We start from the raw sequence: 27,175 nt of genomic DNA, 5'->3' as shown, positions 1-27,175 counted from the left end.
ACGTTGGCTAGGCGACTGGTTTTTTCACCAGGAGGAGTTTGGGGGATACAGCCTTTGATTTCCCTTCTTTTAAACTGGTTTATAGAGCGAGAGTCTGATATGACACGAGAGAAGTTCTCGGCTTGGGAGTTCCTGCCTCTGCCCAGATAGACTTCTCAATTCTGGTAGACTCTCCCTGGCGCCTAGCCAGGAGACGCTCCAAGTTGTTTACAGGTCAACTTCTCAGCTTTTGTCGAGCCTTTGAAGTTTTGCTGTACTATTATGTCACGCATAACAAGGCTTTCAGGGATGGTAAACGGTTCCGCCTCAGTCGCTAACCCCGTCTGTTGCCACACCTGCTCCCGTAGACCCTAAATGGGCTTTGCTGCAAGACATGCAGTCCAAGCTTGCGTCCTTGATAGAGGACTTAAATGCGGAGAAGAACCTTCTGGCCAACAACCTTCCAACCGGTCGGTTCATCAGGCAGTCACACCGTCTGTTGCCGCACCTGCTCCTGTAGACCCTAAGTGGTCTTTGCTGCAAGACATGCAGTCCAAGCTTGCGTCCTTGATAGAGGACTTAAATGCGGAGAAGAACCTTCTGGCCAACAACCTTCCAACCGGTCGGTTGTGCGCCCTGTTGACGCTGAGGTTACCTACTCGCGTCTGCCAGTTGAGGTGGTTCCTCCACCGATGCGACCCAGTGTGGGTTGCCAGCCGCACGTTGACGTTAAGCGACGCTCGGAGGTGGTTGTTGACGTTCAGGACGTTCAACAACCAGCAGAGGTGACTTGTTGTGACGCAGTGCGTCAACCTCAGCAACCCGGTAGGGTGTTGACTGCACAACCCAGACGGTCTAGACAGTTTCGGGTTGACGCTGTACTTCCTCGCGCACCCATGGTTGTTGACAGTTCACAGACTGTGCAGCAGTTCCATGATATTGCGTCCGGCTCCGTCACGCATCCACCAGTGCAACGGGATTCAGCGAGTCAGACGTTGCCCACTCCGTTGCCGTTTCCTCATCAGTTTCGGATGAGGAACCCTCTGATGAGGACGTTGCTGAACAAGACGATCAGCCCCCAGCCCTGCTATCCATCCAGAAGATGCTGAAGAAGGAACGCTGCTCAGTCAGGCTGTGGATGAGTCTGGTAGGGACGCTGTCATCCGTGGATCAATTTGTGTCACTAGGAAGACTACACCTCCGTCCTCTTCTATACCATCTAGCTTTTCACTGGAAAAGGACAAGACGCTAGAAGCGGTCTCGATCCCGGTTTCCAAAAAGATAAAGTCTTGTCTGACTTGGTGAAAGGACTATATCAACCTAAGAGAGGGTCTTCCCCTGACTGTTCAGACTCCCAACCACGTTCTCTTCTCGGACGCATCGGACGTAGGCTGGGGTGCGACATTAGACGGTCGGGAATGCTTGGGATTATGGAACTCGAGTCAAAGGACAATGCATTTCAACTGCAAGGAGTTACTGGCAGTACGTCTGGCCTGGAAAAGCTTCAGGTCTCTCCTTCAAGGCAAAGTGGTGGAGGTGAACTCGGACAACACCACAGCTTTGGCGTACATCTCCAAGCAAGGAGGGACCTACTCTCTGACGTTGTACGAGATCGCAAGGGACCTCCTCACCTGGTCAAAAGGTCTAGACATATCACTAGTAACGAGGTTCATCCAAGGCAACTTGAATGTCATGGCAGATTGTCTCAGTCGGAAGGGACAAATAATTCCAACAGAATGGACCCTCCACAAGGATGTATGCAAGAGACTTTGGGCCACCTGAGGCCAGCCAACCATAGATCTCTTCGCAACCTCGATGACCAAGAGGCTCCCAATATTTTGCTCACCAATCCCGGACCCAGCAGCAGTTCATATAGATGCCTTTCTCCTAGATTGGTCACATCTAGATCTATATGCATTCCCTCCGTTCAAGATTGTCAACAAGGTACTGCAGAAGTTCGCCTCTCACGAAGGGACAAGGTTGACGCTAGTTGCTTCCCTCTGGCCCGCGAGAGAATGGTTCACCGAGGTACTTCGATGGCTAGTAGACGTTCCCAGAACACTTCCCCTAAGGGTGGACCTTCTACGTCAGCCACACGTAAAGAAGGTACACCAAGGCCTCCACGCTCTTCGTCTGACTGCCTTCAGACTATCGAAAGACTCTCGAGAGCTAGAGGCTTTTCGAAGGAGGCAGCCAGAGCGATTGCTAGAGCAAGGAGAACATCCACCCTTAGAGTCTACCAATCGAAGTGGGAAATCTTCCGAAACTGGTGCAAGTCAGTATCCGTTTCCTCGACCAGTACCTCTGTAACTCAAATAGCTGACGTCCTCTTATATCTGAGGAAAGAACGATCTCTTTCAGCTCCCACTATCAAGGGTTACAGAAGCATGTTGGCATCAGTCTTCCGTCACAGAGGCTTAGATCTTTCCAACAATAAAGATCTACAGGACCTCCTTAAGTCTTTTGAGACCACGAAGGAGCGTCGCTTGGTTACACCTGGTTGGAATTTAGACGTGGTACTAAGATTCCTTATGTCAGACAGGTTCGAACCGCTACAATCAGCCTCCCTGAAAGATCTCACCTTAAAGACTCTTTTCCTGGTATGCTTAGCCACAGCTAAAAGAGTCAGTGAGATTCATGCCTTCAGCAAGAACATCGGATTCTCATCCGAAACGGCTACATGTTCTACAACTTGGTTTTCTAGCCAAAAACGAGCTGCCTTCTCGGCCTTGGCCAATATCGTTCGATATTCCAAACTTATCGTATGGTTGGAAATGAACTAGAAAGAGTCTTATGCCCTGTAAGAGCTCTTAAGTTCTATTTAAAACGAACTAAACCTTTACCAGGCCCGTCTGAAGCTTTATGGTGTTCAGTTAAGAAACCATCTTTGCCTATGTCAAAGAATGCTTTACTGTATCCTATTTTATCAGACTGTTAATACGAGAAGCTCATTCCCATCTGAATGAGGAAGACCAAGCTTTGCTGAAGGTAAGGACACACGAAGTTAGAGCTGTCGCAACTTCCGTGGCCTTTAAACAAAATAGATCTCTGCAAAGTATAATCGACGCAACCTATTGGAAAAGCAAGTCAGTGTTCGCGTCTTTTTATCTTAAGAATGTCCAGTCTCTTTACGAGAACTGCTACACTCTGGGACCATTCGTAGCAACGAGTGCAGTAGTGGGTGAGGGCTCAACCACTACAATTCCCTAATTCCATAACCTTTTTAATCTTTCTCTTGAAATGTTTTATTATTGTTTTTGGGTTGTCCGGAAGGCTAAGAAGCCTTTCGCATCCTACTTGATTTGGCGCCTAGATTAGAGGTTTTGATGAGGTCCTGTTGTATGGGTTGCAACCCTTGATACTTCAGCTCCTAGGGGTCGCTCAGCATCCTAAGAGGATCGCGAGGCTCCGTAAGGAAGACGTACTTAAAAAGGCAGAGTAATTGTTTAAGTCGACTTCCTTACCAGGTACTTATTTATTTTATGTTTGTTATTTTTCAATATTAATCTTACCCGATAATCATGTAGCTGTCAACTCTGTTGCCGACAGAAATCTACGGTCGGGATACGCCAGCGATCGCTATACAGGTGGGGGTGAACACAACAGCGCCATCTGTGGTCAGGTACTCCAGTACTTCTTGTCAACACCACCTCAATTTTTCCTCTGTCGTGCCTCCGGCTAGACCTACATGGATACGCTGTTGATTCTGGAGTTATTGCTCACGATTTGGTGATGTATTTGCTCTAGAGTTTAGCCTTCGCTATTCAGGAAGCTTTATCATTAGCTTAGCAAGTTTTTGGAATTAATTTGATTTAATTTTTTATTTAATTTTGGTGACGAAGAGAGTATGAACTCTCTTTCACTTTTATGGCCGACCCTTCCCTTAGACGGAAGTGTTGGTGTCGAAGAGAGTATAGACTCTCTTTCTTAATTTTGCTTAACAAAAGTTATAGATTTATTTTATATCTCTCCGCCTTTTATAGGCCTCTTCGATTAACTTCCTTTTATTATAAACTTATTAAAATTAATTTTTATGTTTGTTTATATTCGACCTTTCCTAATAGTAGGCGGTCTTTTCTTGGAACCGAAGTTAATTAACATTGAGCCCTTCATTTCGTTTTTACCTGTTAACATATTATGCTATTTTAATGTTTTTGAAAGAATTTCTTTGATAGTCTCGTACTGTTTTCAAAGTTGAACTAACGTTTTGTTTTGTCTCTGCAGTTGTTGACGTTCAGAACGTTCAACTTGCGCTCTATCGTTACGATAGAGAGAGAATATTCACGGTTTCACGTTGCAGTAAGAGTAAACCGATTCTAGCGTTTTGTTCATTCTTTCTTAGCTTAAATGGTTTTAATTCTAATAAAGGAACTTTTTATTTGGGAAATCTTTCAGTTTTTTTTCCTTTAACAATAATATGTTTTAACGATATATATAATTGGGCTCATCTCTCAGGTTCTAAGTTAAGAGAGAGAGAGAGAGAGATAGAGACGGAGGGAGAGAGAGGAGGATAAACGTTTCGTTCAAGCGGGTAACGTTGTTATCGTTTTTGCTCTTCTCCCTAGTCTCTTTAGGGGAAGAAGGTAAACGTTTCTAGAGTTTTATTCTTGTTCCCAGGCTTTATGCGGTGAGAGATTTTAAACGTAGTTTATTTGATCTAGTGTTTAGTCTCTTTTCCAGCCACTGAATTATTTATCTTTCATTATGTTTTTCTGTTACATTGTAATACTGTTTTCGCAATTACTAACTTTTAATGAAGGATAGAATTGCGTGTTTCAGGTACAAACCACTTAAAGTTTCGAGTTCAGTGAAATAAGTGCAAACAGAAAATCAAAAGTGATAAAGTGATAAGCGCAAAGTGTTACAGTGTTGCGTTCGAGGGTTCGTCTGTTCGTGCCAGTTGTTCGCCTAGTCTGGGACCTCTTACAAGCTCCCAAGCCCAGGGGAGAAGTAACGTCGAAGGACTTATGGGTTCATCAGGCCTTGATCGACGAACAGACTTTTCCCTCCGTGGTTTCGGGTGTAACCAACTCACGTAGCCGACGTGATCACCCCACCCACACAAAGACGAGAGAGCCCATTTATTCCTCGTCTGCGGAAGAGGTTTCTCGCAGAAACCATGGACCAAATCTTGCAGCTTTTAAGTGCAAGTCGGTCCCTTCCGCGCAAGTCCAACTCCTAGGTGGAGCCATTAGCACTGGGTCAGTTCGGACTTGCTGCAGTACGACAACTGCACACCTCCCAGAGAGGCAAGGTGGTACCGCAACAGGCAGTAACTCCGTCTGTTGCCGCACCAGCTGTTTTAGACCCTCAGTCTCAACGGACAGTAGCTCCGTTTGTTGTTGTCTTTCATAGACCCTAGTGGTCTATGCTGCAGACAATGCAGTCTCAGCTTGCGGTTTTGATGCAGGAGTTTCAGGCAGAGAAGGTTAGCACACCTCCTCCTGCGAGCGCTCCTCCACCTCTGCGCAGTCCACCCTGCCAGACGTATGATGTTGAGGCTCCTCCTGCCTCCATGCGTGAGCTGCCGCATTGGGAGTTGCCAGGTACCAGCGCTATGCAGCAACCTCCACTTTCCTTGAGGCAGGAGCCTCTTGCTATGCGGCAACCTCCTCAACCCTTGAGGCAGGAGCCTCATGCTTTGCAGCAACCTCCTCTAACTATGAGGCAGGAGCCTCATGCGTTGCGGCAACCTCCTCCATCCTTGAGGCAGCAGCCTCATGCGTTGCGGCAACCTCCACCATCCTTGAGGCAGCAGCCTCATGCTATGCGGCAACCGCCTCAACTCTTGAGGCAAGAGCCTCTCTCTGCGCAGCTACCTCCTCAACCCTTGAGGCAGACGCAACTCTTGAGGCAGGAACCTCATGCTATGCGGCAACCTCCTCTAACCATGAGGCAGGAGCCTCATGCTATGAGGAGCCTCATGCTATGCGGCATCCTCCTCAAACCATGAGGCAGGAGCCTCATGCTATGCGGCATCCTCCTCAACCCATGAGGCAGGAGCCTCATGCTATGCGGCATCCTCCTCAACCCATGAGGCAGGAGCCTCATGCTATGCGGCAACCTCCTCTACCCATGAGGCAGGAGCCTCATGCTATGCGGCATCCTCCTCAACCCATGAGGCAGGAGCCTCATGCTATGCGGCATCCTCCTCAACCCATGAGGCAGGAGCCTCATGCTATGAGGAGCCTCATGCTATGAGGAGCCTCATGCTATGCGGCATCCTCCTCAAACCATGAGGCAGGAGCCTCATGCTATGCGGCAACCGCCTCAACCCATGAGGCAGGAGCCTCATACTATGCGGCATCCTCCTCAACGCATGCGGCATGAGCCTCATCCCTTGCAGCATGAGCCTCATCCCATGCAGCATGAGCCTCATACCATGCAGCATGAGCCTCATCCCATGCAGCATGAGCCTCATCCCATGCAGCATGAGCCTCATCCCATGCAGCATAAGCCGCACGCCATGCAACATGCTCTGCTTACCTTACAGCATGCTCTACATACAGCATGCTCTGCATACCTTACCGCATGCTCCTCAGTCACACATCTTTGGTTGTTGCCAACTCACTAGACTGTCAAGCAGTTTCATAACGTTGCCTTCTAGTCTGCTGCTTTTGCACCAGTGAAACCCTCACTGAGAGAACTTAGCTTTTCTCGGATATGGTTCCTGTAGATGAGAAAGTGCTATTCTCCCTCCTTCTGATATTCCCTTGAGGACTCTGTCATTTGGAGAGGAGCCTTTAGCTGCTTAGCCTCCTATGGACTTTTATTTAAGCATAACATGCTTCCAGGGAGGGTAATGGTTCCACTTCAGTCGCTAACCCCGTCTGTTACCACACCTGCTCCCATAGACCTTGAGCTTTGTTGCAAGACATGCAGTCCAAGCTTAGTCCTTGTTAGAGGATTTTTTGTTTACGGAGTCAGTGTGTCACTGGGAAGACATTCAACAACCAGCAGAAGTGACTTGTTGTGACGCAGTGCGGCAACCTCAGCAACCCGATAAGGAGTTGTCTGTACGACCCAGACAGTCTAGACAGCTTCGGGTTGTCGCTGTACTTCCTCGCTTCCCCATGGTTGACAGTTCACAGACTGTGCAGCAGTACCATGATCTTGTGTCCGGCTCCGTCAGACGACTGGCTTTTAAGAGCTCCCACAAGTCGTCGCTGTCTGGAGATTCTCAGATGGACTATGGATCTGACCAAGGAACTGGGCCTCCTGGTCAATTTTGAGGAGTCCCAGCTCGTCCCATCCCAGACCATTGTCTACCTGGGTATGGATCTTCAGAGTCGAGCTTTTCGGGCTTTTCCGTCGGCCCCAAGGATCTACTAAGCCCTAGAATGCATCCAGAGCATGCTGAGAAGGAACCGATGCTCAGTCAGGTAGTGGATGAGTCTAACAGGGACACTTTCATCGCTGGCCCTGTTCATCGAGTTAGGGAGACGCCACCTCCGCCCCCTTCAGTATCATCTAGCGGCTCACTGGATAAAGGACATGACGCTAGAGACGGTCTCAGTTCCTGTTTCCGAAGAGAGGAGGTCTACTCTCACGTGGTGAAAGAACAGCTTTCTTCTCAAGGAAGTCTACCTTTGGCTGTTCAGAAACCCGACCGCCGTCTCTTCTCTGACGCATCAGACACGGGCTGGGGTGCGACTTTGGACGGACAGGAATGCTCGGGAACATGGAATCAGGAGCAAAGGACACTTCACATCTATTGCAAGGAGCTGTTGGCGGTTCATCTGGCCTTGATAAACTTCAAGTCCCTCCAGCTTAACAAGGTGGTGGAGGTGGACTCTGACAACACCATAGCCTTGGCTTACATCTCCAAGCAGGGAGGGACTCATTCGTGGAAGTTGTTCTAGATCGCAAGGGACCTCCTCATCTGGTCAAAGATCGGAAGCTCACGCTGGTAACGAGGTTCATTCAGGGCGATATGAATGTCATGGCAGATCGCCTTAGCCGGAAGGGTCAGGTCATCCCCACAGAGTGGACCCTTCACAAGAATGTTTGCAGCAGACTTTGGGCCCTGTGGGGTCAGCCAACCATAGATCTGTTCGCTACCTCGATAACCTAGAGGCTCCCGTTGTATTGTTCTCCGATTCCAGACCCAGCAGCAGTTCACGTGGATGCTTTTCTGCTGGATTGGTCCCATCTCGACCTGTATGCATTCCCGCCGTTCAAGATTGTCAACAGGGTACTTCAGAAGTTCGCCTCTCGCAAAGGGACACGGCTGACGTTGGTTGGCTCCGCTCTGGCCCGCGAGAGAATGGTTCATAGAGGTACTGCAATGGCTGGTCGACATTCCCAGGACTCTTCCTCTAGGAGTGGACCTTCTACGTCTACCTCACGTAAAGAAGGTACACCCAAACCTCCACGCTCTTCGTCTGACTGCCTTCAGACTTTCGAAAGACTCTCAAGAGCTAGGGGCTTTTCGAAGGAGGCAGCCAGAGCGATTGCCAGAGCAAGGAGGACATCCACTCTCAGAGTCTATCAGTCTAAAGGGGAAGTCTTCCGAAGCTGGTACAAGGCCAATGCTGTTTCCTCAACCAGTACCACTGTAACCCAGATTGCTGACTTCCTGTTACATCTAAGGAACGTAAGATCCCTTTCAGCTCCTACGATTAAGGGTTACAGAAGTATGTTGGCAGCGGTTTTCCGCCACAGAGGCTTGGATCTTTCCACCAACAAAGATCTACAGGACCTCCTTAGGTCTTTTGAGACCTCAAAGGAACGTTGGTTGTTCACTCCAGGCTGGAATCTAGACGTGGTCCTAAGGTTCCTTATGTCATCAAGATTTGAACCTCTCCAATCAGCCTCTTTTAAGGACCTCACATTAAAAACTCTTTTCCTCGTGTGCTTGACAACAGCTAAAAGAGTAAGTGAGATCCACGCCTTCAGCAGGAACATAGTTTTCACATCTGAAACGGCTACATGTTCCTTGCAGCTCGGTTTTTTGCTAAAACGAGCTTCCTTCACGTCCTTGGCCTAAGTCGTTCGAGATCCCAAGCCTGTCCAACTTGGTGGGGGACGAACTGGAGAGAGTACTTTGCCCAGTTAGAGCTCTTAGGTACTATCTAAAAAGGTCATAACCTTTACGAGGACAATCAGAAGCCTTATGGTGTGCTATCAAGAAGCCTTCTCTTCCAAGGTCTAAGAACTCAGTTTCTTACCTATTCAGGCTCCTGATTAGGGAAGCACATTCTCATCTGAAGGAAGAAGACCTTGCTTTGCTGAAGGTAAGGACACATGAAGTGAGAGCTGTGGCTACTTCAGTGGCCTTCAAACAGAACCGTTCTCTGCAGAGTGTTATGGATGCAACCTATTGGAGAAGCAAGTCAGTGTTCGCATCATTCTATCTCAAAGATGTCCAGTCTCTTTACGAGAACTGCTACACCCTGGGACCATTCGTAGCAACGAATGCAGTAGTAGGCGGGGGCTCAGCCACTACATTCCCATAATCCCATAACCTTTTTAACCTTTCTCTTGAATACTTTTTATGGGTTGTACGGTCGGCTAAGAAGCCTTCCACATCCTTGTTGATTTGGCGGGTGGTCAATTCTTTCTTGAGAAGCGCCGAGGTTAAAGGTTGTGATGAGGTCCTTTAGTATGGGTTGCAGCCCTTTATACTTCAGCACCTAAGAGTCGTTCAGCATCCTAAGAGGACCGCTACGCTCAGTAAGGAAGACGTACTTAATAAAGGCAGAGTAATGGTTCAAGTCGTCTTCCTTACCAGGTACTTATTTATTTTATGTTATTTTTGAATAACTAATAATATAAAATACGGGATACTTAGCTTCTTTGTTAACATGTATGCTGGTCTCCACCCACCACCCTGGGTGTGAATCAGCTACATGATTATCGGGTAAGATTAATATTGAAAAATGTTATTTTCATTAGTAAAATAAATTTTTGAATATACTTACCCGATAATCATGATTTAATTGACCCACCCTTCCTCCCCATAGAGAACCAGTGGACCGAGGAAAAAATTGAGGTGGTGTTGACAAGAAGTACTGGAGTACCTGACCACAGATGGCGCTGTTGTGTTCACCCCCACCTGTATAGCGATCGCTGGCGTATCCCGACCGTAGATTTCTGTCGGCAACAGAGTTGACAGCTACATGATTATCGGGTAAGTATATTCAAAAATTTATTTTACTAATGAAAATAACATTTTGAATAACTGCTAAAATGAAATAAAAAATCCTTAGCTCATAATAATGTAAACAATTATTGCTGGTCTCTACCCACCCCCCTGGGTGTGATTCAGCTTATATAATCACCGGCTAAGTTTAATATTGAAAAATGTTATTTTTATAATAAAATAAATTTTTGAATATACTTACCCGGTGATTATATATTAAAGGACCCTCCCTTCCTCCCCAATAGAGACCCAGTGGACCGAGGAGAAAATTGAGTTCTGTGTTTACATTGAGTACTGAGTACCTGCACGACAGATGGCGCTGTTGAAGTACACCCCCTACCTGCATAGCGATCGCTGGCGGATTTTTTACGTAGAGTTTTCTGTCGAGCAACAGAGTTGCAGCTTATATAATCACCGGGTAAGTATATTCAAAAATTTATTTTATCATAAAAATAACATTGTTCACTCCAATTCCCTCATTTTTTATGTTTTGCCAGCTGTTAGTTGACTGCTTGAATTGATAATCAGAAATAAAGTTAAGTAACACCATTACCTTGTGTTATTTGGATTTAGTTCAGGGTAATCCAGAGAAGAGTGGGAGCAATAGGCTAAGTTCTGAAGTTTTGCATAGTAGTTCTATTTTTTTCTTGCGTTATTGTGACTATTGCTCAGGTAGTAGGTGATAGTGTCCAACCTTTCTTTTACCTATATTATGGTAAGATTATTTAATAAAGATCGTATTGATATAACTTCAGGAACCTGAAAGTTCCTGTTTTGATTGGCGGTGACCTCGGTTTATTTGGAACTTTACTTTGTGTATTTATCTTAGCTGCTAGATGCACTAATGTAAGTCTTCTGAATGATTTCCTTGACTAGAGAGCCGTAAAGTACTGTACAGTATACAGCACTGTGTATTTATCTTAGCTGCTAGATGCACTAATGTAAGTCTTCTGAATGATTTCCTTGACTAGAGAGCCGTAAAGTACTGTACAGTATACAGCACTGACATCTATTTTGGTAAGATATCCAAATAAGTAACTGAGGTAAGTTTTTACTTCTTTTTGTTTTAAATCCTCTCCAAATGTTCACTGACGTGACTTATTTTCACAGTTTCTGTGATTTTATAGACCAATTACTAGAAGTGAAGTAGAATTTACTTGAAATGTTCTCATTTGCAGATTATTTAGAAGGAAATAAACAGTCTTTATCTTGACTTGGATTTCTTCACAAATGAATAATTCAACAAGGTAATAATGAATTATTCTGAGAAATGACTAAAGTTGCATCAATCTAGTCTCTGTATAGATATATTTTCCACTATGATTTCTGTTCTGCTATTTCATCTTATGGATTTTTTAACTAGTAACTAAGCATGTTTGTAAGTTGGATTTTACTTTTTGTTTCATTTTTAATTATTTTATAGTTAGTTGTTCCTACATGTACACAAACCTTTCGCCTTACAAAATGGATGATATATTTTCAGCGCAAGCTGGAACAGCCATAGTTATGACAATTGGTGAGCGAAGGCTGTTGTTATTGTTTTTAGACAAGTCTCATTCCTTTCCTAGGGGCATTAGTATATTGGAAGGAAATAAAATGGGAAATTTCTTAATTTTAAGTGGTAACGTTGACATTCTAAGCTTTCAGATATGCATGCAATATGAACATCATGGGAGTATAGAAATAAGATTTTGTATTTTTTTAGGGTTTGTATGATAGTAGAGTACAAATGTAAATTGGAAAGAGGCATTAGTGCCATTCTGACCAAATTTAAGGTTGAGATACTACCGCTAGAGAGTTAGGGGGTCCTTTGACTGGCCAGGCAGTACTTCATTGGATCCTTCTCTCTGGTTATTATTATTATTATTATTATTATTATTATTATTATTATTATTATTATTATTATTATTATTTGCTAAGCTACAACCCTAGTTGGAAAAGCAGGATGCTATAAGCCCAGGGGCCCCAACAGGGAAAATAGCCCAGTGAGGAAAGGAAATAAGGAAAAATAAAATATTTTAAGAACAGTAACATTGAAATAGATATTTTCTATATAATCTATAAAAAAATTCAACAAAACAAGAGGAAGAGAAATTAGATAGAATAGTGTGCTCGAGTGTACCCTCAAGCAAGAGAACTCTAACCCAAGACAGTGGAAGACCATGGTACACAGGCTATGGCACTACCCAAGACTAGAGAACAATGGTTTGATTTTGAAGTGTCCTTCTCCTAGAAGAACTGCTTACCATGGCTAAGAGTCTCTTCTACCATTACCAAGAGGAAAGTAGCCACTGAACAATTACAGTGCAGTAATTAACCCCTTGGGTGAAGAAGAATTATTTGGTAATCTCAGTGTTGTCAAGTGTATGAGAATAGAGGAAAATCTGTAAAGAATAGGCCAGACTATTCGGTGTATGTGTAGGCAAAGGGAAAGAACCGTAACCAGAGAGAAGGATCCACTGTAGTACTGTCTGACCAGTCAAAGGACCCCATAACTCTCTAGCGGTAGTATCTCAACGGGCGGCTGGTGCCCTGGCTCACTTTCCCTTTGCCTACATATACATTGAATAGTCTGGCCTTTTCATTACATATTCTCCTCTGTCCTTGTACACCTGACAACACTGAGATTACCAAACAATTCTTCTTCACCCAAGTGGTTAACTACTGCACTGTAATTGTTCAGTGGCTACTTTCCTCTTGGTAAGGGTAGAAGAGACTCTTTAGCTATGGTAAGCAACTCTTCTAGAAGAAGGACACTCCAAAATCAAACCATTGTTCTCTAGTCTTGGGTAGTGCCATAGCCTCTCTATCATGGTCTTCTTCTGTCTGGAGTTAGAGTTCTCTTGCTTGAGGGTAGACTCGGGCACACTATTCTATCTAATTTCTCTTCTTGTTTTGTTAAAGTTTTTATAGTTTATATAGGAAATATTTATTTGTTCCAACACAAATACTTACCTCGAATTACTTTCTTAGGAGTAGTCACTTGGTGACCTCTTTCTCGACCAAGGTTTTTGGCGCAGTTATCCCCCACTCCGTCCTCCCTATAGGCCTACCCCCGCCGCCAAAGAATGCGCCCGAGGGCAGGATTAGGACAGGTCACTGCTTCTCTGGGCCATTCTCCCCATTAAGTCCTTGGTCGTGAGGTGTTCAACACCTCACTCTCTCGATCCTTTGTGCGCATTTAGTGTCCACGTGTTCCCAACGTGGGGACTTGTGTTTTTTTTCGCAGTGTGCTTCCCAAGTGTTCCTGTGCGTTCACTTTTCAACCGTGTCCTTACCCGGTGTTTGATTCATTTCCTTAGTGCTTGTGTCGTGCGTTGTGTGCGTTATGGAACAGTATTCCTTGATTTTCTTCAAGGAATTAATAGCTGAAAGGACCAATTTTTACATGAATCATTCTTCCTCCCCTTATCCTCGGTGTTAGCCGTGTAGGGGCAGCTTATGTTCCCCTTCAACCACGTGTCAGGACTTCTGGTCCTAGAACGTAGTGCAGTGAGTGCACTTCGGCACCAAAAGGAAGAATACATCCAAGAGGCTCATAGGAAGACGAGCCTCTCCTCGCCAACTTAATTCCCGATGCCTCGTCGAATAGAGATTCTTATACAGCCATCTTCCCCTACCCAGAGTAGGGGACGAGGTAAGTCAGTTGCGGGGAAGTGCCCATTGCCCTTCCCCAAGAGTTTGAGAGGGTGCGGTATAGCACCAAGAGAGGTAGGCGACGAAGGGTTTGCCTAAGAAGACTAGCGCCGGGCGTCCCGCCTGACAGAGCTTCCCTACCACCCTCTCCTACCCAGAGTAGGAGACGAGGTTGGTTTATTGTGAAGAAGATAACTCTTAAGAAGTAGTTTGAGGTAAGTACTACTTTCGAGAGTGTGTGGGGAGACGGAGTCCTGGTGCAAGCAGGCCACGTCTCCTCTGATGACCCCATGTGGGGGAAAATGTCCCTAATTCTTCTCCAGTCTCTTAGCGTATTTTTCAGTCTCTTCTGCAGCCGAGGGCCTCGCCGAGAAGGAGCCTCCCAGGTCTGTATTGCAGCGTTCCCCGGACCGACAACCCAGGGTTTTTTCTCACCACGAAGGCCATCCTCCAGACGCAGATATAACCCTCGCAGGGAGAAATGCGAGAAGGCCTCTTCAGGCAGGCGTAAGACCGCGAAGCTTCCGGTTCACCCCGCCAACGGGTGTAACCGAGCTTCTTTACAGGCAGCCTGGCCGAATCAGCACAGCTGGTTCGGCCCTCGGACTTAAAAGGAACGGTTCCCTCCGTCGGGTCAGCCCACGGGGATCCGCGTCCGCGTCCCCCAGCCCGCCCGCAGGCGTAACCGGGCTTCTTTACGGGCAGCCTGGCCGAATCAGCACAGCTGGTTCGGCCCTCGGACTTAAAAGGAACGGTTCCCTCCGTCGGGTCAGCCCACGGGGATCCGCGTCCGCGTCCCCCAGCCCGCCCGCAGGTGTGACCGGGCTTCTTTACGGGCAGCCTGGCCGAATCAGCACAGCTGGTTCGGCCCTCGGACTTAAAAGGAACGGTTCCCTCCGTCGGGTCAGCCCACGAGGATCCGCGTCCGCGTCCCCCGGAGAGAATACACGAACAGTAGTCCTCGACGGTACGGCGTTGCCGGTTCTGACCCCGAACCTGGTGCGGAACTCCCCGCCGGGGAAAACCGGTACCACCGCAAGGGAGTGCCTGGTATTCCAGAACCGAAGCGCCCGGGGAGTGCCCGGTGACCCGGCGCCTCGAGAACAAGCGGTAGGAAGGACTCTACAGGTAAGCGCAAGTCCCCGAAGCCTCCGGTTAACCCCGCCCAGCGGGGGAAACGCGCTTCTGGTCGGGCGGCCTGGCCGAACCAGCCCGGCTGGTGCGGCCTTCGGGTCAGAAGGAACGGTTCCCGCTGTCGGGTTAGCCCACGGGAACCGCATCCTCGGCACCCAGAGCCTTGGGCCGACGAGAGTCCCCGCTGAACCAGCGTTGCTTGCGCTAACCCAGGCCCCTGGTGCGGACGTCCCCGCAGATGAAATCCAGTACCTCGGCAGGACGGCGCCCCTGACCCCAAAGAGCTAGACGTCCAGTCGGCGTGCCCGGTAACCCAGCTCCCCGGCCCCAAACCGGGTCCTCGGCTGACGGAGAGGAGCGCTCCCTGACGGAGGACTCCGTCTATAGGAGAGTGGTTAGCCTTTGCAGAAGACACCACAAGTACCGGAACCTGCAACTACGGATGTAGTTTCCTGGAAGTCAAGCCTTTTTGAGGATCATGCAGACTCCTTACAACCTAAGACGTCCCTAGCACGGCAAGGTAGTGGCCAGCACTGCCGGGGTCCCCCAACCTTTAAGGGGGGGTCAGCAGGACATCCTTAGTCAAGGCGTTTCAGATAGTAGAGCCTCTTCAGCCCCAGTCTGGTTCTCGCCAGCAGGAGCCTCCATGATGGAGAAAATGTCGAGGGACTTAGTAAACGTCCCCTCTAGGCTGGACTGGTGGGCTTACTCTTTGGGAGGTGTACAAGCCTCCTTTGACCCCGAGGACCCTGTCCAGCAAGGCCTTCAACCCTTAGGTTATTGACATATCAGTCTCTCACTCTAACAGCTAACTGGGTGTTCTGGAAGCGAGACACTGTTCTGGCGAAGGTGTCTTGGAAGGCACCAGACAGGGAGACGCGAGCCATTCGCAGCTTTCCCTTGTGGGGAGAGTCTCCGTTTCCTTGGAAGAAACTAGAAACCATAATGGAGAAGGTCTTGAAATACAAGGAGACTAACGTCCCCAGACCTACGACTCCTAGGAGACCGCCCTATAAGAGGTCTGTCTCGGATAGTGCCTCGACACCCCAAGCATCTACCAGCACTACGAGGAGAGAAGCCCCTCTCTTCCTCCTGGTCCGCAACGCCTCAGCCCCTCCGCAGGGGAGCTCCAGCACCCTCTAGCTCCTTCAGGTCGGGTTACCCCGCCTCTAGGGGAGACATATCAGGCCGCCCCTCTAGAAGAAGGTAAGAGTGGGAGGCCCCCTATCCCCACCCAACCCTCGGGTTGGAGGATGACTCAGACGTCATTGGCAAGCTTAGCGGGCTCAAGGAGCGGAACCTTGGACAGTGGCCTTACTAAAGAAGGGCTACGGACTTCCATTCCTAACGGAACCACCCACGCTTTTTCAGGCCAACCGGATAGAATGGCTAGATCCCAAAGACCTGTTAAAGAGGACCGCCCTTCAAGAGGAGGTGTCGTCCATGCTAGAGAAGGGTACCATGGAAGAAGTTCTTCTCCCAGGGCCAGGTGTCTACAGTCGCCTATTCCTGGTGGAAAAAGCGACCGGGGGGTGGAAACCGGTTATAGATCTGTCAGCTCTCAACAGGTTCGTCAAGAAGACGGACTTCAAAATGAACACGCAGTATTCAGTCCTGCTGTCCTTGAGGGAGAAAGATTGTAGGATGACCATCTACCCCAAGGACGCATACTTCCAGATTCCGGTCCACACCTCGGGTCGGAAGTGCCTCCGGGTAAAATAGTGTTTCCGGATCCTGCAATTCAGGACCCCCTTTTTCCTTGGTCTGTCAACAGCGCCCCAAGTGTTCACGAGAGTCCCCACGGCTGTTGCAGTGGGGGCACGCGAACGAGGCATACGCCTTATCAGATACCTGGACGCCTGGTGGCTTCTTCCCGCCTCAAAGGTCCTCTTGGAGGGACAAGGGAGAAGTCTCCTCCAGTTTTGCAAGGATCTGGGGAACTGAATCAACCCGAAGTAGTCAAATCTATCCCCTTCCACCGGAATGAACTACTGGGGAATACCATTAGACTTTTTTCGGGGAGAATTTTTCCCTTCGGAGAATAAGATAAGAAACCTCAGGCTCATTAGTCAGCCGTTCCTGTCAGAACACCCCAGGAGGGCGGAAGACGGGCAGAGGCTGATAGGTCACCTGGTCTCACTGGAGAACCTAGTTCCCCAAGGGAGGGTAAGGCTCAGATCCGTCCAATGGAATCTCAGGAACCTCGGGTGACAGACGGATTCACAGCAGGTGCTAATCCCAGTCATTCCAGACACGAGACCCTCCCTAGAATGGTGGCATTGCCAGTCGAACTCACTCAAGGGGACGTCCTTCGGGGCCGGCCCTCCCGAGTTACTACTGTTCACAGACGCCTCCAACCAGAGATGGGGAGCCCTTCCCCTCGACGAAACGGCACAAGAGACCTGGTTGGAAGGGGAGAGGCAACTCCACACAATGTCCTGGAGTTGGAAGCAGTCCAGAAGGCGTGCCTACACTTCGCAAGTCTGCTAAAGGGGAGCACCGTGGCGTGGATGAACGACAACGCCACGGTAGTGGCTTACATAAAGAAGCAGGGTACTTGTAATCGAAGGAGTTGTGCGATCTCACCATAGAGAATCTAGATTGAGTGGAAGAAAATCAAGGGGTGATGTTAGCAAGGTTCATTCCCGGGAAGTAAAACGTTCTAGCCGACGGCCTCAGCAGAATGGGCCACATAGTAAGGACAGAATGGTCCCTTCTCCCAGGAATAGCCAAGCTCATCATTCAACGCTGGGGTTCCCCGGTGGTTGACCGCTTTGCAACAACCTCAACGCCCAACTCCCAGTCTATTGCTCCCCTGTACCAGACCCGAAAGCTTCCTTAGAAGACTCTTTTCAGCACAAGTGGGACAATCTGGATGTGTACGCCTTTCCCCCTTTTCACGCTGATAAGACAAGTGCTCAGCAGAGTAAAGACAGCTCGAAACCTACAGATGACTTTGGTAGCGCCCTGGTGGCTGGAGAGAGAGAGTGGTTCGCGGATCTAAAAGACCTATCGAGTCAACCGCCGTGGCCTCTGTCCGTCAGGTCAGACCTTCTGCACCAGCCTCACTTTCTCAAGCTCCACGACAGGCCTCTCTCCCTACGTCTTCACGACTGAAGACTAAGAGCGGCTCCTGAAGAAAGAAGGATATTCTTCCTCCACGGCTAAGAGAATGTCTCTATTCCTAAGAAGTCGCCAACCGCGGTCTTCCAGACAAAAATGGACCTCCGTCGCGAAGTGGTGCGCTGAGAGGCACATTAGACCTCTTAAGGCCTCTGTCCCAGACATGGCAGATTTTCTGGTGTTTCTCAAGGACAAAGCGGAGATGTCAATCCCAGCCATAAAACGGGGTTCGGGCTGCCTTAGGCCAAGTCTTCCTCCTGAAGGCATCGTCCTGGGGGTCTTGAGACACATAGCGATGCTTGTCAAAAGCTTCGAGCAGTCTTACCCCCCTCAGGCGGGAAAGGTGCCCCAGTGGGACTTAGGCAAGGTCCGGAAGATGATGTGTCGCTCCCACTTTGAACACTTGAAAGATATCGTGAACAAAGATCTCACCCTCAAGGCCGTCTTCTTGCTGGCCTTGGCGTCCGATAAGAGAGTGGGAGAGATACATGGTTTGTCATTCGACTTCTCTCACTCCGACCAGGTATCAGGAACCTCTTCTTTTCCACAGGTGTTAATAGGAAACAAGTTTCCGAGAACACCATTTCCTGCTGGCTGAGACAAGTCATCGCGAGAACCTACGAAGAGGATAAAATGGCAGTGCCAGGCACTCCCCGGAACCATGACATCAGGGGTCTGAGCACCCCCTTGCCCTTTGAGAGAAACATGGCGGTGAGGCAGATCCTACAGACAGGCACTTGGTCGCACCAGTCAACCTTTACTGCCCACTACCTCAAGGGTTATTCAAGAAAATCCTTGGACGGGTTCTCCATTGGGACAGTCATGGCCTCCCTCCGGGCTGTGTAGCGGTAAGGCCAGAGGCTGTACCCAACGATGAACACATTCTTCGCGACTACATCCGGAGAAAATCGCAGAAGAATTTTTTAAGAGGTAAAATCTTAGGTAATAGCGTAAGGTTGCGCAGTTACCCTCACTCCCGTACTCTGATAGGCCCCCGCATTCCATAGCCCTCTAGGCCCTACGGGCCGAGTCAAGTGTCAGAATAGCACTCCCGCCTCCTAAAGTATAAGTCTCCTAAGAAAGTAATTCGAGGTAAGTATTTGTGTTGGAACAAATCAAAAATTTTAAGTAATTTTTATTTTTCCTAACATACTTACCGAGAATTACTTTCGGGTAATGGCCCTCCCTTCCGTCCCCGAGTGCCATCCTTCCATTGCCAAGTTGGGCTATACGACGGATTTAATGAGGAGAATGGCCCAGAGAAGCAGTGACCTGTCCTAATCCTGCCCTCGGGCGCATTCTTTGGCGGCGGGGGTAGGCCTATAGGGAGGACGGAGCGGGGGATAACTGCGCCAAAAACCTTGGTCGAGAAAGAGGTCACCAAGTGACTACTCCTAAGAAAGTAATTCGAGGTAAGTATGTTAGGAAAAATAAAAATTACTTAAAATTTTTTATTTTAATGTTGTTACTGTTCTTAAAATATTTCATTTTTCCGTGTTTCCTTCCCTCACTGGGCTATTTTCCCCTTTGGGGCCCCTGGGCTTGTAGCATCTTGCTTTTTCAACTGGGGGGTTGTGTCTTAACAAGTAATAATAATAATAATAATATCATTGTAGGTGCAGTAGAAATGTCCATTATGCAGTATGATGTACAATTGGTTAATGATGCTGCTTTTTACATTTTTAAAGAAATTTAGGAATTACAAAGATAGTACATCAGTTGTTTAGAATTATGATTGAATTGCCTTGCAGTTTCATTTTTGTAATCAAGATTTAGAAACTACATATCACATATGGACCAAAGAATAGCTATTACTAATTTGGTAATTGATATATATTGATGTCAAGAATATACTCAAAAGTAGCTGAATATAACTTTTGAAACAAGAAGTAGATAAAAAACTTACATAAATTCACAATATTTACCTACTAACAGTTAAATAATTTTCTTACAGATTAAAAAATATTTTCCTACACATACCGTCTCTTCATTGGATAGTTGTGGAAGATGCAAAGGAAAAATCAAACTTAGTATCTCAGTTTTTAAAGGTGTCAGGACTGCCTTATACTCATCTCAATCAGCCCACGCCAGAAGTATGGAAGTTGCAGGAGACTGTAAGTTTCATGTTATAGGTCACTGTTTGTTATAAGTCATATGGAAGTTAGTAATGAAATTTTACACTTTCCATTGTAATCTAGATGTAAGTTTGTTTCCTAATATGTGTGGAACAGTAGATTTTATGGATAGGATTGTGTTTTCTGGGGTAAAGCCTGTGATAACACCAATCTCACTAAACTGATATATAGCCTGATTTCCAAATTTACTTAACCTAGCCATTGTCTTGTTTGCTTTTTTCAGTCTTTCATTAAACTCAAATTCCAAAGATCCTGTATTAGAGATCATAGTTCGTAAATATTTAAATGATTCCACCTCATTAATCCTCTCTCCTTCCAATCGTATTTCATCTGCCATTACAAATTTCTTTCTTATCATCTGTGTTTCTTCCATATATCTTGAGCCCAACCTCCTGTGATATTTCATGCATTCTGGTAAGCAAACTTTGCAAGTCCTTTGGTGTTCTGCTAATAAGGACACCATCATCAGCATACTCTTAAGTCAGCTAATTTCCTGTTATCAATCCAGTCCAATCCTTTTTCACCATCCCCTACTGTTCTATGCATTACAAAATCCATAAGGAGGATAAACAACATAGTTGGCAACACATATTATATAGTTTATATACATTTATATATGTATCCACTGGTATATTTATATAATTTATATATATATATATATATATAATAATATATATATATATATATATATATATATATATATATATATATATATATATATATATATATGTATATTAATATAAATATATGTGTGTGTAATATATATATATAATATATATATATATATATATATATATATATATATATATATATATATATATATACAATGTATATATATATTATTAATTAAGAATAATCTATCAATGTATCAAATTTGCATAGTAATGCAAGTTATAAATAAATTATTTTTGTCGTATTAGGACCCCAACTGGCATAAACCACGTGGAGTCTTACAGAGAAATCTTGGAATGAAGTGGCTTCGTAGAAAGCTATCTGCAGGCAATATCCGGAAGGGTGTTTTATATTTTGCTGATGATGACAACACATACAGCATTGAATTGTTTGAAGAGGTAATGTATTATACTTTATAGAGCAGTTTATTGGTTTTTAGCTGAAAACTCTTGGTAGATTTTTTGGTGTGTCAGTATTCACTGTATTTTATTCATAGTTATCCATTATCAGATATATTAGCACAGTTCTTTTTTAAGTTTAAAAGTAATTTTTTTTATAATCAAGTGGCTACAGCTAGTGATTAATTTTCTTTGCTGGTTAAGGTACAGTATTACATGTATCGTGTATATGCAAGCTCATGTTCTGGTATTTTTATGTACAAAAGTACATTTAATAAAGATGGGGTAGTAGGCCTATACATATTCATCCAGCTATATCAATTTATACTTTTTAATGTACAGATGGCTACTGATTCTTATTATTTTGATCATGTTATTGCTGTTCACATTCAACTTAACTGTTGAATGCCATTTAAAGATAGTTAATTTACTGTGTGCTTTGTCTTAACTAGTGATTCTAGTACACCAGTCATTAAGTGTTCTGATGTGCACTGCATGACAGAGTCAATATCTTGCACTCTAAAACTACTATGGTACTTATTTTCTGCTGCATAACCTTTGCACTTCCGGAATCCAGTTCACTTCTATGGACCATTGGATTCTGAGGTAGAAGTCTAAGCTAGTAGCCTAGATCCTAATATCCCTCCACACACTGAAGTAAGTGCTAGTAAGCACCCATGTATATTTTATATTGATGGCATGTTATATTACTTATTGGTTATTTTAAGGGATATTCGCTCCAGGAGTTAGAATTCTGGATACCTTTGGTAAATTCTCTGGGATATATCACTGTAGTCAAATATACCTAGGAAGCTACTATTGAAGGAACTTCCATCAGGACGACATGGCTACCTCACCCAAAAATAGATTTTTCGCTTCGCTCAAAATTCGTTTATTGGTTACAACATATCTCAGATGGCAGTGTGCACCATTCACTCAGTCTTGGGCACTAGCACATCTCAAGTTGTTCATAATGATGTTAATGAGTCTGCACAGGTGCAAAAGTTCCCATTAAAGGTAAGTAAATGGGAAGGGCAGTTTTTAATGGCAAGGGGAAATTCAATTTTTGTTTTTAAAGTTTCGTTATACCTTCATTTATCTAAAAATAAAGAGATGATAAGAGATAAAGAACCCTACTTTGATGAGGTATTTCCATTTCAATTGTTAAGAAAACTTATTTCTGAAAGGTATCCAAATGAATTACTTAAGGTAAGTTTTAAGATATTTGTACCTCATTTTTCTGTGTAGTCGGATAAAAGGGAGAAATTATTATCTTAAATATAAAACCTATCACACCAATATGTTTAGAGGTTTATAAAAGAAATCAGTTGTCTAACCAATATATTGATTCAGATCTAAGTATATTTTTTTAAATCTTTTGAAACTAAAATTAATGTTAATAAGACAAGAGATTTTAAATGCAGGACTTGTGAACAGATTTACTAGAGAAATGAGGTTTGTGAGTACAATAATAAAGTGAGGAATATTTTTGGGATACTTTTGCAGATTCCATAGTAGGGGTTATTTCTAATTTAATAGAAGTTTGCAGTCTATTAAGATCTATATATTATTTTAGAGTATTTAACTTGTCTTGGTAAGACCATTTCAGATGGGACTTCCAAGGCTGTGGTAGCCTTGTGTTTAATGTGATTAAACATATGGAACATACTGTGTATGGTTGAAGCTGTGTTTGGTGCTCAGAAGCAGTCCTTGTTTTCTTTCCTTATTTTCTTTCCTGTATCAGAAATTTAGAGGATTGATAAGATGATTGCACTAGTGGAGTACCCCCCTTACCCAATAAGCCAATCCCTACCACATCTCAAGGATTACCAACTCCAAGGGCATTTGTTTCATTTCTTGTCAGTGGAAGGCCATCAGGATTCCTCTCTAGCAGGTGTTCCGGCTAAAATATCAACAGGACTTGTAGTAGACCTTATAGGAGAATGTTATGATGATCTTTCCCACTTTCCTGATAGGAGAAAGGCCCCTCTTTTATTAGATTATGGAAAGGCTCCAAGTACAACTGTGGGTACTGTCTGTGGTCAAGAAGGGCTTTGAATACTTTGACCTCCGATCTCCCCTCATCCAAGAAAGCAATATCTTCTGATTTAGCAAAGACCCAGTTATTTTCAAGATAGAGAGAGGCAAGCTCCTAGATAATATAGTGGAAGGGTTATTTTGATTGGTGCAATCATAGAATTTTTTAGTAAGAATTACTTTGTTTGATTTTCTTTTAGGAGAGGAAATTATCTGTGGAGGCTATTGAGGATTAGGCCTTACTTAAGTAGTTAGGCTTAAGCTTATCCTCCTCAGATTTTGTTGAGAAGTCCATGCTTAATATCATACTCAAGTATCACAGCTTGGACTTATCCTCTTCAGATTTGGCTGAGAATGTATTCAGTTTTTATTATGAAAAACTTGGGGTTGTCAGAATAGATTAGTGTAATCTAAGAAGTAATGTTACATTTATAAAAGGTTTTTTGTTTAAACTATAAAGGTTTAGTCTATTAAGGATCTCATAGCTATAGTTATTTTCATATTAGTGTTAGGAAATTTTCTATTAGCATTAGCATCAGATAGAAGTTTTGATGCACAGCAGATATTTTCCTGTGATGTGATTATTGTGGCTATTAAAATGATTTTAAAGCTTTAACTACTATCAGAAATAATATTTTTTAGACTAGATGATATATTCAATTTTCCCACATTCCCTTTCTCAACGAGACCAGCACACCCGCTTGCCTCCCCAACAACGACCTTCTGCTGATGAGGAGACCCCATGCCACTCTCAGATCTCTTCGTCCTACAAGAACCATAGTCCCCTACGCGCACCCAGACCTTTGTCCTCTCCCTCTGTCAGGCAGCGCCCTAGTTCCCGAGATCGACGATCTTCTCGCCATTCTCCTGTTCATGATCATGACTCAACATCTTGTGATCGTTGCTCAGCAGATCATTGTTCGCCTGCTCGCTATCGTCACTCACCTGATGGACGCTCTCCCTCTGCTTTCCTGCACACGATCACTCGTCACCTCGTGATTGCCATTATCCAGCATGCTGCTCACCAGCTTGCTGTTCACCAGCGCATAGGCTTCCAACGTGTTGTTTACCATCTCATCCTCCTGGAGGGTCTGCCAGCATTCGCCAGCGCGATACTCTTCATCTCGCTGCTAGACAGGACGCTACTCCCCATCTCACTGCTTACCAGTGCGACGCTCTCCTGCTTGCCGACTCGTCATTTGCCTGGTCACCAATTCCTAATTTACCGCTTACGTGACCATCACTCGCCAGCTCGCTGATCGCCAATGTGTCGCTCAACAACTTGCCAACTCGTCGCTCTACAACTCGCCAACGTGTCACTCTCCTACTCATCATAACCAACTCGTCACTCCATGTCGTCGATCTTCAGTGTGTGATCTTCATTCACCAGCCCGTCGGAGGTTTCCAAGACCTGCCCTGCTTCTCCACTAGCGCTTATAAAATTGAAGTTCCCGCTCATGATTTTCATTCTTACGTGCACACCACGCGCCCCCGCAAGCAATGAAGGTCCGGCACCTTAACCACCTAGCAGAGAGGTAGCAGCAGTAATGGAGCAACCTACATCTTGTCAGGCTTTGCCAGCAGAGTCCAAAAGGTACCAGCACATCAATTTCTTAGAGATGAGGGCAGCCTCTTAAGCCTTCCATCACTTCCAATAATTACTGGCAATACACTATGTTGTGTTGATGAGCAACAACACCACAGTAGTGGCCTATGTAAGCAAACAATGCGGTACCTTTTCATAGCCCCTATGCTAAGATGGACGGAAGAAAATTTGATGTCCCTATTAGCTCACCTCATTCTGGGCAAGAGGAATGTGTTTGCGGACAATCTGAGCAGTGACTCAGATAGTGGGCTCCAAATGGTCTCTGAATCATATGATAGCCAACAAAGTCCTGAACTTCATGCTCCCACTCTATTGTTTCCCAGTCTCAGTCCTGCAGGCTCTCTGGCAAGAGGCATTCCAACAACAGTGGTACAACATCGACATGTACCCCTTCCCCCGTTCTCTCTGATGCAAAGGGTGCTCAACAAGACCAGAGTGTCCAACGACCCTTTTATGACACTCATAGCTCCGATATGGCATCTTGTTCCCGGACTTTCTGTAGTTCCTAACGGAGCTTCCAAAAGAACTCCCCCATGACAAAATCTACTCGGACAACCACACACGAACATCTACCACAAAACAGTAGCTTCTCTTTGTCTTCACACCTGGAGACTATCCAGCATCTTCTCTCACAGAGAGCCTTCATGCAACAAGTTGCGAGAAGGATGTCTGGATACCTGCGAAGATCCTCGGCATCAGTCTACCAGGCTAAGTGGACTGTCCTCTGTGGTTGGTGTCTTGGAGTGGTTATCTCTCCCCTCAATGCCACTATTCCAGCAATAGCATAATACCTTGCATACCTTCATGAGGAAAAGCTCTTTTCGGTCTCGGTGGTGAAAGGCTACCGCTCAGCCTTAAGCATGGCCTTTAGACTGAAAGGAGTTGATCTTTCTTCTTCATTGGAGTTGTGTCTCCTCATACAAAGTTATGAGCTCACATGCACCCCCCCCTCCCCCCCAAGGCGTTGGCTTCGGCCAAGAGAGTTAGTGAACTTTATGGTCTATCCTATGACATCGCCCATTCAAGGGTATGGGAGGAGGTGACTGACACTCGGCTTCATCCCTGAGTTTATTGCCAAGATTCAAAATCTGAGAGTAGTGGATCCTAGATTCTAGCCCCATTTGGATTAGGAGTCTACTTTCTGTAACCGATGATCCAGGTCAACTTTTACTTTTCTCAGTGAGGAGTTTGAGGCCTTAAACACACTGCAGCAACTCTTCCATGAATGTCAGTATGAGGAAGGTCAAGAGGAGGGTCACAAAGAGCACCATCACAGCGTAAATTTGCAGGATCATTGACCCTGCACTGGCTCTGAATCCTGATCCTCCTGCTCGTCGACCTAGAGCTCATAACATTGGGCATAAGCACGTCCTTGTCGTTTAAACGTAACTACTCTATGGTGCAGTTACTACAAGCTGGTGTGTGGAAGTGTCAGATGACCTTCACCGCTCACTACCTGCAAGACTTGACCCACAGGAGCATGGAGATGTTCACCATTGGTGGCTGCACAACAAGTGGTTTATAATGCCTCAGGTTCCTTGATGGACAAGTAGCAGATGGTTGAGGGCATTGGTTACCCGGGATGAGTGTAAGAATGACTGGCTCTTTCTTTCTTTCATCTTCCCCTCTCTTGGGGAACAGCACCATGGTTCCTCTGCACACTGGCCTTACCGTTTCCCTGGTGTAACCTAGTATAGATTCAATATTTGTCAACATCCCTGATAACCCCCATGAGGTGGGTATTGGGAAACATCTATGTTTGATATCAACATTCCTATTTAGCTTGGAATATTCTTACCTTGATAGTCACATTGCTAGTTTTTCACACCCACACAGGTTGCTCAGGCCGTTATCCGTGCGTTGCACAAAGTGTTTAGCGAGGTATCAGGGTTTTTCTCAGTAACATGCCAAGCCTGTATGTGAAAACCCCAGGTCAATGGCCAAGCCAGTGGTCAAACTTCCACCTTCCTAATGGGTGAGTCTTCCCTAATGAATAGTGTACAGTTTGTAGTGTCGAAGCAATTTTAAATATTTAACTTAGCCGGTGAATATATAATAGCTGCAACTCTGCGGCTCGACAGAAAACATACTAAAAAACTCGCAAGCGATCCCTATGAAGGTTGCGGGTGTGCCCACCAGCGCCAACTGTCGGCCAGATACCACTCTTGTATGTAAACAAAACCTTCAATTCTTCTCTGTCGACGTTGACGACAAGACGTATCAATACTCGCTGTAGAACCTGGAGTTTTCTCAACATATTTGGTGAAGTACTTCATTTTGGTTTGAGCTTTCGCAGTGCAGGTGTTTTATC

At 45.6% G+C, this 27,175-nt stretch overlaps 1 protein-coding gene across 1 annotated transcript in view; it reads left to right on the top strand.

Moving 5' to 3' along the window:
* Positions 1-27,175, top strand: part of GlcAT-I (Glucuronyltransferase I) — a 122,086-nt gene that overhangs the window by 71,864 nt on the left and 23,047 nt on the right. Inside the window, exons 5-6 of the mRNA XM_068356059.1 lie at positions 19,971-20,130; positions 21,072-21,221. Of these exons, the coding sequence (XP_068212160.1) occupies positions 19,971-20,130; positions 21,072-21,221 (310 nt within the window). The remainder of the gene's footprint in view (positions 1-19,970; positions 20,131-21,071; positions 21,222-27,175) is intronic.

Source organism: Palaemon carinicauda, chromosome 2, assembly GCF_036898095.1.
Source record: "Palaemon carinicauda isolate YSFRI2023 chromosome 2, ASM3689809v2, whole genome shotgun sequence".
NCBI lineage: Eukaryota > Metazoa > Arthropoda > Malacostraca > Decapoda > Palaemonidae > Palaemon > Palaemon carinicauda.
This window is presented reverse-complemented; position numbering and strand designations above follow the sequence as displayed.